The sequence below is a fragment of the Porites lutea genome, chromosome 5 (assembly GCF_958299795.1).
Source record: "Porites lutea chromosome 5, jaPorLute2.1, whole genome shotgun sequence".
Lineage (NCBI taxonomy): Eukaryota > Metazoa > Cnidaria > Anthozoa > Scleractinia > Poritidae > Porites > Porites lutea.
In genome coordinates, this window is record NC_133205.1 from 36,311,327 (window position 1) to 36,331,177 (window position 19,851).

The 19,851-nt window shown below is 40.7% G+C and overlaps 1 protein-coding gene and 1 non-coding gene across 2 annotated transcripts in view; one reads left to right on the forward strand and one right to left on the reverse strand.

Annotated features, from left to right (window-relative positions):
* LOC140936923 (voltage-dependent calcium channel type A subunit alpha-1-like) overlaps positions 1–18,020 on the forward strand; it is a 53,457-nt gene extending 35,437 nt beyond the window's left edge. Inside the window, exons 29-43 of the mRNA XM_073386428.1 lie at positions 239–403; positions 1,397–1,504; positions 2,112–2,195; positions 3,057–3,182; positions 4,242–4,307; positions 5,059–5,168; positions 6,186–6,336; positions 7,199–7,326; positions 7,468–7,564; positions 8,296–8,401; positions 8,749–8,865; positions 10,273–10,382; positions 12,508–12,585; positions 14,406–14,498; positions 15,521–18,020. Coding sequence (XP_073242529.1) covers positions 239–403; positions 1,397–1,504; positions 2,112–2,195; positions 3,057–3,182; positions 4,242–4,307; positions 5,059–5,168; positions 6,186–6,336; positions 7,199–7,326; positions 7,468–7,564; positions 8,296–8,401; positions 8,749–8,865; positions 10,273–10,382; positions 12,508–12,585; positions 14,406–14,498; positions 15,521–15,865 — 1,884 coding nt within the window. The 3' untranslated portion in view covers positions 15,866–18,020. The remainder of the gene's footprint in view (positions 1–238; positions 404–1,396; positions 1,505–2,111; positions 2,196–3,056; positions 3,183–4,241; positions 4,308–5,058; positions 5,169–6,185; positions 6,337–7,198; positions 7,327–7,467; positions 7,565–8,295; positions 8,402–8,748; positions 8,866–10,272; positions 10,383–12,507; positions 12,586–14,405; positions 14,499–15,520) is intronic.
* On the reverse strand, positions 13,399–13,472 carry Trnat-agu (transfer RNA threonine (anticodon AGU)). Its single transcript has one exon. It is a non-coding gene; the product is annotated as a tRNA-Thr (tRNA).
* Positions 18,021–19,851: the final 1,831 nt, after the last annotated feature.

A 19,851-nucleotide genomic window follows, 5' to 3' on the forward strand; every position in this document is an offset into this window, starting at 1 on the left:
CCTTTTAAGACACATGCTTATACACCCCTGAAATAGGCGGAACATTATTTGCTTGTCAGGCTACCAATTAGAACGTATCGACATAACTGGCCTGTACAACGTCAAGTCCCTGTCCACTGTAGGAAAACGTATTCAGTAAAATACTCAATTGTTAGTGTTTTTCCCATGTGAGATACCTCAAGGAATTTGTGTCAATAGGAGTGAAAACTTACGCTGATTTGTAACATATTTTTGTTAGAGAGATTGTCTTCATTTCGCCATCGTTGCTAAACCCTCTGAGAGATTTATGCCAGAGGACCCTAACACCTGGCAGTACCGTATATGGAGAATTGTCGATTCCAGGCCTTTTGAGTATTTTATCATGTTGCTGATCGCTCTGAACACTCTTATTCTTATGATGAAGGTACGTGCTTTCTAATTCTAATATAGGATCTCTGTCAATGATCTCTACCCTTGACAAAACTTAACTTCTTACTCTCTTCGGGACCGTGCTCTTTGTACAGTGTTCTTGTGCGGTTCATGACTTAATAGGAATTTCAGCGGATCTTAGCATGGGTTTTTGCAATGAAACCTCACTAAAGGCCACCGAGAAAAAATACCACAATAAGTTTTAGGCCAATAATGTTGGGAGTTGGTGGCCTACAATGTTGCGTCCGTTTGCAAAAAGTTTCACCAGTTTCAAACTTTGCGTAAGAACTCCCAACAACATGCAACAGGGTGTGCAAACGGACGCAACATGTAACATCCAACAATATTTGGGGGTTGTTGGTCAACAGCGTTGGGTCCGTTTGCACCGAACTTAAAATTGTCGTTCGGGTCGAGCTTCGTGTAAACGAGACTTTTACATAACCTTTTGTTCCTTGCACGAACTGCGCGTGCAACGGACGATTTCCCAAAACCATGAGGCTTCGCCGGAATGTAATTATTCTGGCATTTTTTGTTACAACAGAACAGTGGAATTCAGGTTTCGTGTAAAGAGCTTGCGCTAGAACCTGTGAACACTATGACCGTTAAAAGACTGTTAAGGCGTAGTTGCATGGATGCGTGGTTACTAAGGTGGAAGACGGGTAGATGGGTAGATAGGAAAACAATTGAGAAAAGTTAAAATTCAGCCTAGTTCGTCAGATCCGTGTGAACAGAGCAAAATTATTGAACAGATCCGTTTAAACGCAGTGTCCGGGCAAATTACACAGCCGGTCGAAAAATCGGCTGTTGTCGTGTGAACACAGCCAAAACCTGCTGCTTTTTGGGCGTTCTCTTTGCCCTCGCAGACTTGACATCTTTAAAAACTCTCGAATATGTCTATTCAGTGTGGAGCAGTGGTCGTCAGTAGACATTCGACTGTAGTCAGTACTCACATTCAATCTAATAACTAAGACCGTTCATTTTTTTTCAGGTTTACAGGGAGCCAGAGCCGTATCGTAAGACCCTTAACATTTTCAACACAATATTCACTTTCATGTTTACCGGGGAAGCCATATTGAAGCTATTTGCTTTTAGATTGGTAAGACGTTCTCCTTTTGCTAACAGCGCTGCAAAACGCACCGCGCATGAGCGAAAAACTCAAGCCTGATCCGATTACTCTGGGATTTCCGGTTGCTTATATAAACCAATTAAGAAAACATGAAATTCCTGTTTTAAAAAAGTGTGAATTTAGGTAGAAAGGTCAAGAAAAAAGTTTCTTTTAAAGACTTTTTTTTCTCTAGATTCAGGCTTTTGCGCGAAGGGTTTTTTTTTTGCTTGCACTAACGCTGAGAATGGTGACCTTTTTTACTGGCTTTCTTGCTTTTTTACTGGCTTTCTTGGGGATGTCTGTGCGGAAAAGAATGGCAGCTCTTAACCAAAATGAGGACTCTTAACAAGGACCGCTAAAACCTCTGGCTGTGGTCGGCTCAATAACTTGTTACCTTCACCGGGACATGAGAAGAAATGAAACAAAAGATTAGCAGGCTATAAATCCTATCGTATGTTTAGTGTGGGTGTAAGCCCGTTATATCAAAAGCCCTTGTGGCAAACCTGTAACATCACAAGGCTTTTAGTGAGTTTATTAGTCATGGAAAATCAAGCATTGCCGTCCTGATATTCTTTTGTGCTTAATTATCTCTTTAAAGAATTACTTTCGAGACGGCTGGAACGTGTTCGATTTTATCATTGTGTTGGGAAGCTTGTTGGACTTCGCCCTCACCGTAAGCTTGGTAAGCAAAACACTGATTTAATGTACGTGTACTTTGCACTTTTTATTTGATTGTCAATGTATTTAGCACGAAAGTACTAATTGGGGACACTATATTTTACGTCTCCAACTGGAGATGGGACCGCCATTTTACGTGGTCATCCGAGCCTCGCGAAGGTCTAGCCTGTTGCAGTGCAAAGGGAGTACCTTCATTTCTCGGTTATTTTAAGACCCTGGGTATTGGTCCGGCCCCAGGAATCGAACCCGCGACCTCCCGCTCTGCAATCAACACGCTCTACCGACTGAGCTAACACTGCCGCGGCAGGGTGATTGATTTGTGTTTATCTTTACTTTTTTATGCCGGGAATAAACGTAAAAATGGTAGAAAAAAGCGTGGAAGTTGTATCTACGACTTTTTTCTTTCAAGGTTTGCATTATACCCTTTACATTAAGGGGGCTTTTTTAATGTGAGTTCCATATGTTGTGCTCAAAGCTGAACTGGAGTTATAACCAAATATTCTTAGTCATGTTATCTCAGTCATACTTGGAAATGAAAAAGGAAGATATGAAATTATTCTAACAAAGGGAAAACAAAGCATGATCGGTTTATAGTCAATTTTCGACAATACAGGTGCTTAACTTGAAATGGTTGGCCCAATATTTTCAAGATGTAATTTGCTTCCACCATGGCCATCGAAAGCCAGAGATAAACATGTATAGTTTATGTATAGCGGTGGAGTAATTTTAAATAAAACTGAACCATTATTTCAGGGTTTTTGTTGACTCAATTTTGTTCTTAAGGTTTTGAAGTACTACTAAAGACTCGTGGCATAGCCCCTTTGAAGTAACGAACTTACGTTTTCGATATCTATTCTTACAAAAGGATAATCAACAGATGCCCTTTGATCCCAGTCTCTTCCGTTTGTTCAGGGCGGCGCGGTTGATTAAGCTGCTGAGGCAAGGTTACACTATTAGAATCTTGCTTTGGACATTTCTGCAGTCCTTCAAGGTAAATATTACACTTACCTTACCGTTTGTGTTTATTATGAAAGGCTCTTCACAGTTCACCGTTTTTCATTGTTAACCGGCTACCGCGCTAAATGGGAGGTGGGTGTCTGTGGTATCTAGGGGACTTCACTATGGCCACCCAGCCCTTAGATAGAATCCGTCCCATGGCAAATCCCAGCAACCCGGCCATGCGCCCCCATACCAGGCACCCGTCACACTGACGAACCAGTGGAAAGAGGCATAGCCATTGTTTTTATACCAGCAACTTTGCTCCAGGCTGTCTTTCTTTAACAAAGTGTATAAATGGTTACTAGCAACATCACTCACTTGGAAGAAAGTGCAGTAAAGCTGTGCATTGGCAACAGCAAAAATAGTAGCTCTAGACACTGTCTTCAACTACATTTTCCACGTTTTGACAATACTGTTTTCTTCAAAGAGGAAACAACAAGCTTCCCTTTCTTACTTCCCCTAAACAATGTTGTGCCGCTGCCCAAGTTGCCTGTGAGAAACAACAAAGGAACCAACCTTTCCCGGGTGGGGAGGGGTGCTGATTTTTTTGGTCGCTGAAGTAAACACTATTTGACGAAAAATTGTAAGCTTCCGCCCAGTACGGAGTCTACGGTAAAGAGATCGTGTCTTGATAGCGATCACTGAACGGAATAGGCCATTTCAGAGTTCCAAAAACTCTCACTTTCAAAACGAGGCTTGGTGCGAAACCTTTTTATGTGAAAATGAGATTTGGCATGAGAATACAAAATCATGTTCAAATCAGTGGCTTCGAACTTAGCCTCGCATCGAAACAGAGGCTTGGAGCAACCTGGAAATGGCGTATTGGGTAAAACGAGGGTTTTATTTCCCACATCCCAATATATCAATTACACCTTTAATGCCATACTTCCACTGAATACCACTGGAAGAAGAAAGTGAGAAAGATGATCCAAGTAACAACGCGTTGGGAAAATAATGCTATTAAATAGATTTGAATCAAGGAACGGAAAAGATGTTCAAGTTTCGTTCAAAATTGTCGATTCACTGATGTCAACCTATGTGTTTCATTTAGGCGTTACCATATGTAGGCATGCTGATCGGGTTGCTTTTCTTCATTTACGCTGTCATTGGTATGCAGGTATGTAATGCAACATTAGGAGGTCACGCAACGCATCACGCAAAAGTGGAACCAGCGTCTTACACCCAGGGGTAGTCCAGATTTCCTAATGAAGAAATGATCTAACCCCAGGGGTACTTCAGATATCAGATTAATGGGGATGATCGATCAGGGGTACTCAAGATCATCCGAGTGAGAGGACGCGATTGAACCCCTGGGGTACTCAAGATATCCAAGTGAAGGGATGATCGAAGGGGGATTGGCTTAATTTAAAATTCGCGATTTCAAGATTTTGGGAATAAGACCAAGCCTCTGAGCAAGTGTATACATGTATATTTTTGGGGGTGTGGGATAGCTGCTCACTTTAAATTTCAACTTTTGGATTTAAATACCTGGATGTGATTTTTGTCCCCTATCACTCCTCTACATCACTGTGTAGCTGAAGTCCCTCTCCCACTAATCCCCTTCCCCCTACTACCCCACCCCCCCGCCCTCTACCACTCCCTCATAGTACAGCGTAGTTGACCAGCCTGTGACCCGTTTTTGACCCGTTATGGTGGCATTGCCGTACCGTCATTGCGTCCATGGTAACAGGGTTTTCTACGAAACAGGTTTTGCGTCAAAGACTTAAGTGCAAACATGACAAATTAACGTCAACTGAACTCTTCATGAAGGTCAGGTAGACAACAAATACTAGTTTATGACTATTTGACTATTTCTTGTCTCTGCCGTAAAAATGATGTATATTCAACCTCTGAATATTATTCTGTAGATGTTTGGTCAGATCACCACGGATAACGACGAACTTGGTGAGCCCTGGAGTGAGATTAAAGCTCGAAATAACTTCCAGTCATTTCCCGAGGCTCTCCAAGTGCTTTTCAGGTATCACAGTAATTTACGAAAAATTATAAGATTATACTCTGATCACTATAGAACAAAACCCCTAGTAGCGTTTTGTTTCTAAACTGTTAACAGGAGCTTCATTAGCCTGCGAGAAAGCTCTCCTATTTGGGCAAACGAAGTGAGCCTCGCGAGAACGCGCGAGCGAGGGACCGAGCGCGGCTTCGCCGCTCGCTCGCGCGTTTTCGCGAGACTCGCCCAAATGGGAGAGCTTGCTCGCAGGCTAGAGCTCCATTCTTTCAGTTCTCTTTCTAATGATAAAATGACTACCAATACCAGTGGCGGATCTAGACCTTCAGATAAAGGGGATGGCCCGGTGTTTAAATATGGAAACGAGTTTAAATATAATCTATTATTGCCGTGACTTATTATGCTTCTTGCTGAAATTCCTTGATATTGTTACGTTTTCCTGTCACGCTTTCTGCCTGCCTGCACTGTAAGTCCTTGATATTGTGACGTTATCTTGTCATGCTCCTTGCCTACATGCACTTTTGTTCCTTCGTGTTGTCACGTTGTCTTGTCAGGCTTCCTGCCGGCGTTCACCGTCGTTTCTTGACAATGCAACGTTAACTTTGTCACGATATTTGTGTAGGTTTTTTTTCCGTTGCCACGTTGGTATTTTCGTATTGACTTGTCACGGTTCTTGATGTAGGTCTTTACATTATCGCGTAACGTACAGTAATTTTTCGAAAAAACGCCCTGTCTAAACACGAATTTGTAAATAAAGCTCTCAGACAATTTTTATGTTATAAAAAACTAACATCAAGTTGCACGGCTGTCAAGAAAAAAGAATAACAACCATTTCTTACAAATTAGTGGACCCGAATAGACTGCAGCTTTAAATAAATACGGGATATACTAGGGATAATAAAATTGAGAGAATACGGTATCGAGGTCCTTGCCCTTTCACAAGGATCTTGATATCGTCAGGCCAAACTGTGACCGCTCCGGCCTCCTGTGCTTTTTTCGCTAACGTGCAACGCATTTGCCTATTCATAGGTCTGCTACGGGTGAAAACTGGCAACTGATCATGTTAGCGTGTCAAAGCGGTGCAGTGTGTGATCCCAGGGTGGTGGATCCATCAGGCACATGTGGCAGCGCTTTCACTTACGTTTACTTCATTTCCTTTATCTTCTTTTGTTCTTTCCTGGTGAGTACAAAAAATTCAAATTTACGCTATTACATCAAAAACTTCCAAAAATACATTAGGCTGATTTAGCAACAGGACGGGAACGTTAGTTGGCGACGGGAAAGCGCGCGGAAAGGACCAAACACGACTTCCGGTGCCCAATTTGCCGCTCTGCCATTGGTCAAGCCAGATGTGTGATTTGCGAGAGCCGTTGTGAACTGACGTTCCGTTCTGTTGCTAAATCAGCCTATTGTGTGCATAGCATTCTCCATCACTATGTATAACACGGAATTTCTCGATGTGTACAGCAATACTTAGAGATATTTCAACCCTACATGTCACTTCCTATGAAATGTCTTTAATGATTATAGTCATATGCCCTATTCACACGTATTCAGATATTTTTGAAAACATTTTGTCTCAGTTTTAGGCCAGCGTTTCAAAATCTCTACTCAAAGGACCGTTTTCGAAAACCTGCATTTTTGTTGCCTGAAAACGCCGTTTAGGTGTGGACAGAAAGCTAAAACGAAGAAATGATATCCGTTTTCAAAAACGTCCGAATATGTGTGAACGGGGCCATGGCAAAACAATTATTATTCACACGAGAAAATGTTAATGGTCGTTAGGAGGATTCAATTTAGAGTCGCATATCCATAAAAAAAAAACAGTACTCGGCACTGTGTATCACTGCTTGGTAATGAGAACACCTTGTACAGCGTAACAAACAACATCAGCGTCGAGGCTTAAATATTACACTTTTCTCAATGCTTAGTTCTACGGTAAAGTATTGACTAGTTCACTTCGCATGAACTAAGCTGCATATGAAAGTTCAATTTATTGCTGGCTTTAAACCGTTTAACGTGTCTTTTGACTTTGTTTTTAGCTCCTTAATCTGTTTGTGGCTGTTATCATGGACAACTTTGAGTACCTTACACGTGACGAATCCATTCTCGGCCCACACCACCTCGACGAGTTTGTCCGTGTGTGGTCTGAGTTTGATCCTGGAGCCACGTAAGTTGCGAGATATAAATGTCTTCATGATATTTGTTGTTAATACTTTTTATTGGTGTGCTTGTTGTTTGTGTCTTTGTTTATTTTATTGTTTATCGTTTTTTTCAATTTCCTTTTTTTTTTTTTTTTTTTTTTTTCCAGGGGTCGTATAAAGCACACAGAAGTTTGTCAGTTGCTAAGACAAATGTCTCCTCCAGTTGGAATCGGCAAGAAATGTCCTAAGATCGTCGCTTACAAGGTTGGCAAGTCTCAGTTACCTGAGTGTCATAGCTGCTAAGTTACAGAGCTAGAACATGATAATTTGTTTGTTTTTGGCTGGAGGGGCGGGTTGGGAACTGTGCCATCAATATTGGGGAGTCAAGTCCCTTTAATCAACAACAAGAAGTAAGCGAGCAACTGAGAAGTAAGCAAATAACAAAATGAATTGATTTTTAGTTGTAGAAATCCGTCTAGACTAAATAAAAATAAGTAAATTCCATGTGGCAAAATTAAATTAATTTTTGGGTTTGACAGAAGGCTCATTGACCTTGGACACCTTATGATGCCTACACAAAGCAATTCTGTATAGAGTAAGGAGCGCACTGACCATGTAGCGATTAGTGTTAAGAACTGACTATGGTTATGAGGGTTGAAGCGCTGAAAATATTAGGCTGATTTAGCAACAGAACGGGAACGTCAGTTGACGACGGCGGGCGCAAATCAAACAACTGGCTTGACCAATGGCACAGCGGCAATTTTGGCACCGGAAGTCGAGTTTAGTCTTTACCGCGCGCTTTCCCGTCGTCAAATGACGTTCCTGTTCTGTTGCTAAATCAGCCTAATAAGGGGTAACGGACGCATACAACCTTGAACCGGGCTATATGCTTCTGGGGCTAGTGATTGCGAAAGAGTTAACTTTGATTGATTGTTAGGGTTGTCATTATAGATTTGTAAATTAAAGTTTACTTAACCCTGCGCTTTTTTTTTCAGCGCCTGATTAAGATGAACATGCCGCTGTACCCAGATAACACGGTCACATTTACGGCTACTCTATTTGCCCTGGTGCGGACTTCACTCAAGATAATGACTGAGAAAAGTAAGATTGTTGTCTGTCTTTCTGATTGTTTCTGTTTTGTGTTACACATAGGCTGTGAACTGAGATGTTTTGGTTGGCTCATTGGTTTGACTTGGGTCTCACGACTTTCTTCGCTAAAAAAAGGTCGACATTTGGACTGCTCTGCTCGGACGTAAGAGCTAAATTCGTGCACGTAATTGTCTTTTTAAGCTAAATGATTTGACCTATGCGAACGGTCTTATCACCAACTGACATAATACAAAATATTGAAAGAACCCTGTACAGCACCAAGAAAAACCTGCCCAAGACGGACAGCATCTACGAAATTCAGACCAGGGACAATTTTTAAAATTCTTCTTTCTTTTCAGATAATCTTAAGGAAAACGATAAGGAATTGAGAGCCATGTTGAAAAGAGTCTGGCCGAAACTCACAAAGAAGACCTTGGACAGAGTTGTTCCAAAACCTCCAAGTCTCATAAACAATGGTAAGAATCAATAAAAAATTTTGAAACTTTGAGAGCAGGGAAAGACATTATACGTATGAGCGATACTGTTATTTCTTTTGCTACGGGTTCCAGTCGTTCAAAAGGTAAATAGCGGTATCGGCTTGATAAATCTCTACGTAGCGGATAGCGCAGTCAGTTTCCTGACTCTTATCCAGTGGATAGCGCTGTCCAGCTCTGTAAAACTCTGGGCCTTTGTCAACGGAGCGGCATGTGGGCACTGAAAATGTGCCTGGTACTAAACTCTTTGTTACTCCGCTGTAGGGTTCTCAATTTGCTATCTTGAATGAGCCCGAACCGAGGAAGAGCCAATACAGTTTACTCCAACGGAAAGACTTGAATATTTACTAAGAAATGCACGTGGATTGTTGACCCTTGTTCGGACTTTTATGGTTAATTTTGCAATTTTTGCATGGATGTATCTCTGTCAATGTTGACCTGATAAACACCAAACTTGAGAATTGTGGAAAACTCGGTGTGCTCTAACACTTAACAGTGTAAATAAGTAATAAGTAATATACAGACTTGAATATTTACTAAGAAATGCACGTGGATTGTTGACCCTTGTTCGGACTTTTATGGTTAATTTTGCAATTTTTGCATGGATGTATCTCTGTCAATGTTGACCTGATAAACACCAAACTTGAGAATTGTGGAAAACTCGGTGTGCTCTAACACTTAACAGTGTGGGTCTAACACTTAACAGTGTGGGTCTTGTGTTGATAGTCCCATAATACTCGGACTCATACCCAATCCCCCCCGAGATATGAAGTCCTGCAATGTCAAATAATTCTCTCGTGTGCTATGATGATACTTCAGGTCAAGTTAACTGTGTCGTCATGGAGTTTGACTAAATGTCGGGGGTTGCGGGTCGCGAGTGAAAGTCACTGGTGCCAGCCAGTGCGGGTAAAAGTCGTGGGTAACATAACCTGCATAACAGGCACTTCATGAGCCAAGCGAGGCGAACTCGGCATTTTGCTCGTCTCGCGCTTCGCGCGAAATTGCCCCGTTCGCCTCGCTTGGCTCTTAAAGCGCCTGTTATGCAGACTATCGGTAACAACAAATTACCAAACCAAGGATAAAATACCAAAAAAGTACACGTTCTACTTACATCGTGCTCATGCTTCGTAGATCGTTATCACGTCAGCAACTATGATCATTTCTTGTAACAAAAGAAATAATTTACATACGAAATTAGTTCAATCCGACAGAAATTTTTGGTACACCAACATGGCCGCCGAGTTATTGCTTTGTACACCAATATGGCCTCCGTGACGTCATGTGAAAATGATCTGTTGAGATGTAATGCATGCGACTTCATGTATTCTTCATGTTTACTATATATTTCTTTTAAAGAGGTAACAATTTTTACAATATTTCATTTTCCAGCAAATCAAGCCAATCAGCAGCCGCAAATGACCGTGGGAAAGATATATTGTGCCAAATTAATTTACGAAAACTACAAGTTTATGAGGCGGAAAGGAGAGGTACAGAATAAGGTAAATTGGACAACGAACTGTTAAAGTTTATTTTTTTGTTTTACAGGGGCAGATTTGGGTCGATGAAAATGAAATGAAAAAGATCGTTTCGGTCAGTCCAACTGTGCAATTGCTGGGTCATTAGGTAGGATTGGTCTGACCTCGAAGTGTCCTATGATTTTGTCAATTATAAGAAAAAGCGTCTCAGTAAAGGAGATTAGCAAATTTTGGGTTCTAGTCAGTGAGCAATTCGTTATAAACAGGCCTTAAGAACCCCAGAATTTAAGGGGGAAATGATATTTTCAGAGCTCAGAGCATGTATTTACCATAAAACGATCACATTTTGATCCTTTCAATATTATCCAGTAGAGACTGCAGAATATCGTTCCCTTGTACCGGACAGGACTGGGCTCTACTGTGGGCTTGTTTGCCGCGCATCTTTATCCTTCCAGTTCTTTTTCTTGGATCTTGATGTCATTATTATGCTTCAGACCTGGCTTTGCCCGCCCAACGCCTGTTCAGCTGTGCTTTTTGTTTCTCCTGCGGTCTTTCCTTGTTTCTTTCTTCCTTTTACAATATTATCATATCTCTAATCCGATATTAACCTTTATTTTAAATATTTCTAATAGCATTAAAATAAATATAATACGAGTTTCCTCACAGTAAAATTATAAGGTATCCTAAACTAAATACCCTAAAAATGTTCACGAAAGTATAATGCATTAAACCACAAGTCACAGTAACGTCAAAATAAACCTTTCATGCAAAGTGACACCAAAAAAATATTTTTAAGAAACAAGTTCAGAATCGCCTTTGTTCTTTTGGTCAGCGGTTGTTGTGTTCTGAACCGATGATCGAGGGAACTAAGGGCTCTGGTATAATAATCTGTAACTTAAGGATAAGCTTTTAAAACCTAACTTTAAAGAAAGAAATTTAACTGTAGTATAACAAGAAGTATATTCAAAACATAGTACTTGATCGCAGAATACAGATAGCACGATGATAACTAGCTCTGTCGTTTATTCCTTCAACTCTTCCTACCCCTGCGTCGTATCCAAGTGCTTCTTGGGATTTTTGACGGTAATCGCAGCACAAGAGGTCATGGGAAGGATGATAACTAAGAAGCCTTTCTGTTCGCAATTATCCTTCCCAAGTTCCTTTGCGTTTTTGAACCTTTCTGTGATCGTTTTAGCTGCATTTCATGAATTTGCCTCATTTCTTGCGCGGTTGCTTGCTGTCAAAGGTCCCAAGACTTTTCTAAGAGGTAGTCTATTTCCTACTGGTTGGATTGACAAAGTTGGCTAAAGATAAGCCTAGGGGTTGCATAAAATGCTTGACTGTTGTAGAAAGAAACATTTAACAGGAAAGCACCATGTAAACTCGAACCCCCATCCCACTATACATTGGTGAAAGTCCTTTTTCACAGTGCTTTGCTGTTAAATGTTGTTTTTACTTTTGGCCAGGACCTTCTTGGCTTCTTCTCATGTTTATAGTGAGTAACTGTCTGTCACAAACAACACCAACATTTCATTAGTAGTTGATTTTATTTCACTTCTTATCTTCTTTCTGTTCTTTCTCTCTTTATCTTACCTTGGAGCAGGATACCGACCAGGTAGGCACTCTTTGTCTTTACCTTTTGTTCTCTGATACTCTTCTGTTTTTCTGCGGTTTTGTTGTTGTTGTTGTTGTTGTTGTTGTTGTGGCTGTTTTATTCATATTCTTTTTTTGTTCTTCTGCCACATTTGTGGATTTTATCTACAAATGGGAGAAGCTCCTTGTACAGCACAGTAAACAGTACCACAAAAAAGCACTAGTCAGTTGCTATCATTTGATTGATCGCACGTTAGGGTTTTATCCACATCCTCAAAGTTTAGAATTACCACTGTTCAGTAGCTTTCATTTGACTGGACGTACGTTCTATACCGTCGCTATGTGCCACCTTGCACACTGAGCAAAATAAACAGCACCAATAAACTGACTCGGCAGCCATATTTCTACATCCTAAATAAATTTCCCTACAAAATTTTGCATTTCAGTAAACTCATTTGCTCCCCTCGCCTAGAATGGCTACACGCACCGAACCCTATTGCCTTTTCTGGTATAATTTATTTTTCCTCATCACTGTCAACTGGCGTTAATTTCTCAGGGAACTGTTCTGAGTCGCTTTGTTGGCGGATCTATGTTCCAGAAATTACGACGAGAAAACGACCCTGAATTAGGAGAGGTATAGACTGAAGTGTTTAATTCTTACTCCAGCGCGTAATCTTGCACGTAAACATTCTGTTGGTGACAGTAACTTTATCCAGGTCACTGGTTATCCAGCCAAGAGTTCGTCCCTTCTGCTATTAACGAACTTAAAACTCATCTACTCTGCTAACTTTAAACGTTTCTTCCTTTAAAACGCGCATTATTTTCAAGTAATTTTAAACTTTCAGTCGTGTTTAATACTAACGAATAAAATCAGTGACGTTTTTATGTCTTAATCTAACTCTTTAAACCAAAGGTAAGCCTTATGCATCAAACTTCAATCCAGCACACCAGATCGTGTATCCGTCCGTCCTTTATAGCACCTGAATTAACGATAAGTGAATTTTGCTTTCTTTTTTCACAATACAACAAGTTTGTCTACAATAAATTATTTTTGATGGGTGCATAAGGCTCACCTAACAGTTGATTTAATAAATAATAAAAATAAACGAAATAATAAGCATCCTCGAAAGTGCTCTTCTCTTTCTTTCTTCTATCTGCTCGATCTTGCTGCTATTTAGTTCCATATTTCCGACCCTAACGGGTTTTTCTTACATGTGTTATATTCTTGACATTTCCTTTGTTATAAAATGGTTTTTATTGCATGGAAACCAGACCAACTGAAACAAATGAAACATGCTTCACCCAACAGGAGATCACTTGACCGATATTCGTACGACCGTGGAAACGTGTTTGTTGGCCACGTTTTGACATTTTTTTTGCTGTTCTTTAGATTAGTATAGTAAATGAAATGATATGTGTGGAGAAAAGGATACAGAAAAAAATTCTGAGTTCCAGATGGGAATTGAACCCACGACCTTTCGTACACTAGTCGAATGCTCTAACCACTGAGCTACTGAGAACTCAGTGGTGAGCAGGTCAAATGTGGGCTGACAGAACTACCGCATCGCGCAGTCACATTAGATTAGTGTCTTTTTTTACATAATTTTTCTGTAACCTCTTATGAGGTCCAACACAATCAGAAATAACTTCATGACTTCGTAGATTTCATTGTATATGGTGGAATTTTTGAGAGCAGAGTGAAAGTAGTAAGGTTTGGGAACATTCAGTTGCCTCATGTAAGGGAACCCGAGATAATTTTGCTCGTGGAATCCGCATCCTGTGTTTTGGAATCCGCATTACACCTCAAGGAATCTGGAATCCCACCAACGATTGGAATTCGGAATCCAAGTTCCACCTACCAAGAATCCGGAATCCACGTTGTGGAATCCAGAGTTCAAGACTGTCTTGGATTCCCTTACGTGGGGTAAATGTAGGCAAACTAGGAATCATGAAGATGTAATAGAAGGTTTGGTTGCGTTTCTTTGGAAGAATGGAGCATTAGATTCTTGATATCACAAATCTTTTGATTCGGTTGCGACGAAAGAAACAAACGATCCGAAGTGAATACTGAAGGCGATGTTACACGGAGCGATTCGTAACGACGGTTTTTTTTATCATTATTGTTTTTTGGGGGGGCCTCATATTGTTATCAGGTGTCAATTTAATAAAACTTTTACAAGTGTAGCCAGTGTTTTAGAGTCTGAAAACAATAGCTAAACTTGTAAATTACAGTTGTAAAAGTTTTATTAAATCGACCCCAGGTTTACGTTTTTTCGGATCCGTGCCCTAAAATAGCAATGATCTTGAATCCTAAATTTCCTGCTGCCTTTGTAATTTTTTGTAAGTGTACAACTCCCGGACGTTTGCGATTTTTAAGGTAGTGCATATAATGATAAAAAATAAAGTAGTGAATTATTTCGATCAAGGCTGATCTATACAACTCATTTTTGCCAGGGACTTCAAATGCAAGAAGTTTCAGTTAGTTTAACTGATGGTCCGCCGTATCACTCAGGTTCCGTGCAGGGCCTCTATCACCCTAATCACCAGGTAAGACTGATCAGTTTAAAGTAACTGAGTAATTTTCTTGCAGTATACCCTTTATACCCCTGAATTTGTTCTCTAGTCTGATGTTGTAGTGTACTCTGTTGAGATGTGGTGCTATAGCGGCTGGCTGAAAGCCTGGACTCGGTTGCATAGAACCTTACCCAAGCGGCCATGTAACGTTTTGTTTATTTTAAGGATACTGATGAAATTCCTACATAAAACACAACTTTTTTTATTCATTTTCGAAACAGCAAAATAGTGCAATTAAAGCGGTCACCTCTCGCAAAATGCCTGTCACACCCGAATATAAAGTTGTAAAGTAGAAATAAAGACAATAATTGGCTAATCATGTTAGTAACCAGGGCGACACCAACATCCTCACATCTGAAAGATAAAAATAGTATCTTCACTGCGCGCGATGAAGATATGATTTTTTAGTAAAAGGAAAAATCTTGGTATTTCATCGGTATCTATATAATAAAGCGTTTTATTGGGCTGAGCGTCTGTTGTTTACTGTTACTTCTACTACCGTCCTCGGGTCGTGTATGTAGATAAACGGTAAAATATTCCGTTTTCTATCTTTCTTTCTTTCTTTCTTTCTTTTTTTTTTTTTTTTTTTTTTTTTTTGCCGTTTCCAAGGAACTGGAACGAACCCACCGTAATGCGCAGCCTGGCAGCCTAAAGAGCTGAGGCCTCGCTTAAAGGGGGAAGTCTACCCATGCGCAGAGCGCTACTTTAGCGAGTCCAAAATGACATTTCCCAGCTGAGTTACCGCGCATCCATGCAACCACGCCTTTGCCGTACAATACTTACCCTACCTTACCCGCGACGAAAAATTTAACCTCGATTTTGGCGGTCAAATTTAGGAATGGCTAGGCGTCTAAATTTTAGTACCGGTATGGTGCTTCGGTGTGAATGGTTTTGGTCCCCGAAGATTGGAAAGTTCCATAATTGGCTACGACACCCATTGACGGGTTTTTATTATGGCCCATTCTTAAATAAAATTTTCTTCTGCTCTTCTATAGGTAATGGAGAGCCCGACCCGATCCCGCTACCCGTCCCAACAAATGCCTCCGGTAGCTCACCACTCTACAACGTCTCTAAATGAAGGGCGTGGTCCTGGTGTGACCACATCTCTAGCCGGTCCTCATCGGCGTCAATTGCCTCAGACGCCTGGTTCTCGCACTGGATCTCAACTCTCTTTGACCGGTAAAGGACCAGCGCTCCCGGAAAACCGGGGCGACAGTGTTCTAGAAAATGGCTATCATCCGAATATGAACCAACACATTGCCATGGCAATACGAAGCGGGCAAAGCCCTTACGCTATATACGGTCTAGAAGACATGGGTGATGAGGACGACTGGTGCTAGCACCTAAATACACGTGACGATCACGTGCGTTCACTACCTTCTAATTGGTCACTTTGGAGACATGTGTGCGGGCTTATTACGTGAGTTTTTGGGCCATAGCGTTGGACCCTACGTGATTCCACCCTTTTGCAGTATGCAATTTAAACTTCCTCGCGGCATAAAATTTTGAATAAGAGGATTACGAAAAATAGTGTGGCGAAGAAACTCCACAAATTCCTTCACGCTATACAACGAAAAGTAATGGTCTCTTTTATGGACGTTGCACCATTCACTTGCCAATAGTTTTGTAAAATTCTCTGCGCCAAGCATTCAACGAGGTCGACGAGAGGAATGGTGAAGCTATGTTCAAAGCCAAGTCAAGATAGTATTAAGATTATTGAATAAATTTCGAATGAATTCGTCGCGTTCTTGTTAGTTAAGCGAGGAAGAGACTTCGACGCGGGCAAATTTGTTTGCTTTTGATAACCAATTTTACAAAACTCTTTCTGTAATCTGTTTATTTATTTATTTATTTGATATCTATAGACAGTTCAAATTAAATATAAATTAATATATATAAAATATAGTCTGGCTTAAAAAGAAAATCAAATTAGTACTTGATAGATTAACAAATGTTACCCGAGTAAGTTAGCTTCCGCTGTGAATTTTCAGTTTTCACAAGCTTGGCTGAGACTTTTTTTTTAAGCAAATATCCTAACTCTGTTTTGGAATGGAAATTGCTTGGCTATTTGCAAGGTAAGCACTAATTTTGGTTAAAAAAGCAGACGATTGTATTTAGCACCAGCTGCCGGCAGCCCTTGGCAAAATTTTCAAGTCAAATTAATTTTGTATAAGTAATTTTAAAATCAATCGCAGCACAAGGATTTTTCGGAAAGAAGCAGAAAAGCTTAGAACGGAAGCTTCTTTGATCCCATAAAGAGATGAGGGATTGGATTTGTGCAGCACTATGAGTTAATTATTAAAAAAGGGGTTTTTTTGTTTGTTGCTGATCAAATGATACGAACTCATTCATGTTTGGCCTCAGGAACTTTTATTATTATTATTATTATTATTGTTGTTAATTTGTAGTTGCCTGTTGTGTTCGGAGTAGTCAAATGGTTTAGCTCCATAATGCGACCCTATTAAGAAGCCGAGGGAATGATACTGCAACCGCACATTTAAAAGACCGCATTTTCATTAAATAGCGATCTAATGAGCCTCTTTAATTTAGCGAGCAGGTTTGTTCATGGGGCAAGCTAATTGATACAAGCAAAGTGGTGGTGATAAGGATGAGGGCCGCGCCCTCTCTCCCTCTAATTTAGATCAAACCGAAGTTCGCTAACGAGACGAGACACTCGGAGATACTTCGTGTCGACAACGACCACTCTTCCTAGTCTGCTCGAGGTGGCAAACTCGTTCCCAGTTCCTCTAGGGAGGAACAGAAAAGACCCGGGAACGAGGTTGCCACTGCAATTTTTACCAGTCTATGCCTTCCCCCTCACTTGCTCTGTCAATTCCATAAAATTGCTCTTTTCACGATGCCTTGAGGTTACTTCAACCACAGAAAATCGTTTTGTTTCTATTTCCTTTTTGACGTTTTGTAATTGTAGTGTAATTAAAACGTCAATATCCTTGATTTTTACCCTAGGATTCTGGTGGTTGATGGTAAAGTCCTCGTGAAAATTGCTGATTTTATAACATGATTTGACAGACTTGTGACGAGAGTGTTTTCCTCGTCGATTTTAGGCCCCAGTCCTGGTTACTGTTTTTTAATGATCATCTGCCGAACTAATAGCGAACTGAGGCCTTTAAATTGTATGCCACTTTTCACAGGCTCGTTACTCACAAAACGAAATTCCACTTTTTGGTAATTGCCACTGAAAGCCGCAAGGATTATTAATTTTTTAAGCTGCTGTAGTTTCATTATCATTATCTTTGATAGAAGAAATCTTCGTAATAATACAATGATAGAAAATGTTATCCCTGTACTCAGTGCAGTTTATAATAATGATATTACTGTAGAGTTATTTATGAAAACATTGCTTTTGAAGCACACACACTTCATAGTTTCAGATAAGATTCTTATTGTATATACGGCAAATGTGATAATGATTCTTTCAGACACAAGTAAAATTAGATTTGTTTTGGACAAAGAATAAATTGCTACATTGTGACACTGCTGTAGATTGTGGTTTGTTTCGTGCCTGCTTTGACCGGGTGTTTTTGGGGGTTGGAGCACTTATCCGCGCTCGGTTATCTTTCCAAAAATACAAATGCGCAATCTCGGCAAGGTGGCGCCAAGATTTGGCGAATCGCACCGCTACATTTGCAAGTCTTTGGAAATCTTCGGGAACGTTCTGTATTGTTTGAAAGTCGTCGGAACGTCTCCGGCACCATCCTGATTTCGTCGGATTTTTTCGGAAATTTGGGAAGTGTGTATACGGAAATCACATGCATTTGACTTTGGAAAAGTTGGCGAGTTTACCATTGTTGCATGTTGGGTAATGCCAAAGGGAGTAATGCTTGAGCTCCGAGGCCGTCTCAAAATAATGAATAGCCTATTCGGCCTTCGGCCTTATGGGCTTTTGACTTAGAGCCCATTTGGGCTCGAAGAATAATTGTTCAATATTTTCCATCCATAAATACTAAACGAGTGCGTAGTGCGAGGCTATTATTTTTAGCAAGGCCTCGGAGCCCAGAGAGGACCGCACCAGCTGTCTGTAAGAAAGAGGCGCCCAGGATGGAAGTGTCTGTTAGGGGAGTTACCGAACTGTGCTTCATTTAACTGGCACCATGGCCAACAGCCAGAAACAACCGCTTTTCTCAAAATTGCAACAAATGCGAGCGATAACGGATCTGAGATTCTGATACGGAGGAGGGGACGTAAGTCACCTTGGGCATCCACTGAGGTCAAACAAGGGGAACTTGGAAAAGCTAAGCAAAGTACTTCAAAACTAAGGTTGTCTTTACTTTAAGTATTGCAAGTTTGAGATATTACCAATACACTGCTAATTTACTAAACGTTTTGAAAGTTCACTAAACATGTTTCTAAGTGTTTAAAAATTGAAACTGTCGTTATGGTCGGCGCGATTTTGCCAGCATAAGACTATTCGGGCGCGAAACGTTTTCAACGAAACGAGGCTCAATATTTCAAGAAAACGAAAAGATACTTACGTTAATTTGTTATTTATACATCTTTGCCTAAGTTTCTAGTAACCGGTAAATGAAATCCCAGCTAATAACACAAGAAAACGCCCTAGACGTTCATGACCGCGATGGACCTAGGGAGCAGTCAACTCACGTTGTTTCGGACACCGTCAGGATCGCTAGTTAGTGCTCTTAATAGCGTGAGCTCGTTGTAGCGGGGTACGAGAAGAGATTTCTTCGAAAAATATTTGCTGAAGGGGAACATGTCGTTACATTGAAATGATGGCGTGACCGGAAAGAACCTTTCTTCAAACTCAACATCCAAGACACTTTTCTTTTGCAGTAACGAAAGTCAAATGCCTTCGCTTCTTCTCTTTATGAGCGGTCACTTTTGTGGTTAGAAGAGGAACAAAACGGCTTTTGAAGAGGAAACTGAAGAGCTGTTGCCAATTTGCTATGATAGTTTTGAACACGAGAATGCAGATCTTTTTTGTTTTGTTTGCTGTTTCCTGGCTTTTTGTTGTCGCTTCTAATTTTTCCGTTCACTTTTTGGGCCAACATCTGGTCCAACACCTATAGAGCTCACACCTCTTTCCTCACCTCTTGCCCACCCCCATCCCCCCTCCCCCCGCCAAAAAAAAAAAAGGAGAAAGGAAAGGCATTCTCGGGCAACCATTTTTTCTTGAATTCTGTCAAGAGCTTTACAATCTCTCCAGACGGGGTTGGACACTAGTTACGAAGCCAACACAGTTTTGCATTCGCTTGCTGTGAAATTGGGCAACAACGTAAATCAATGTTTCCTGTAGTCTTGTGTAGGCTTTATAAGATGTCCGACCAGGAATTCCATCTAGCCACGAAGA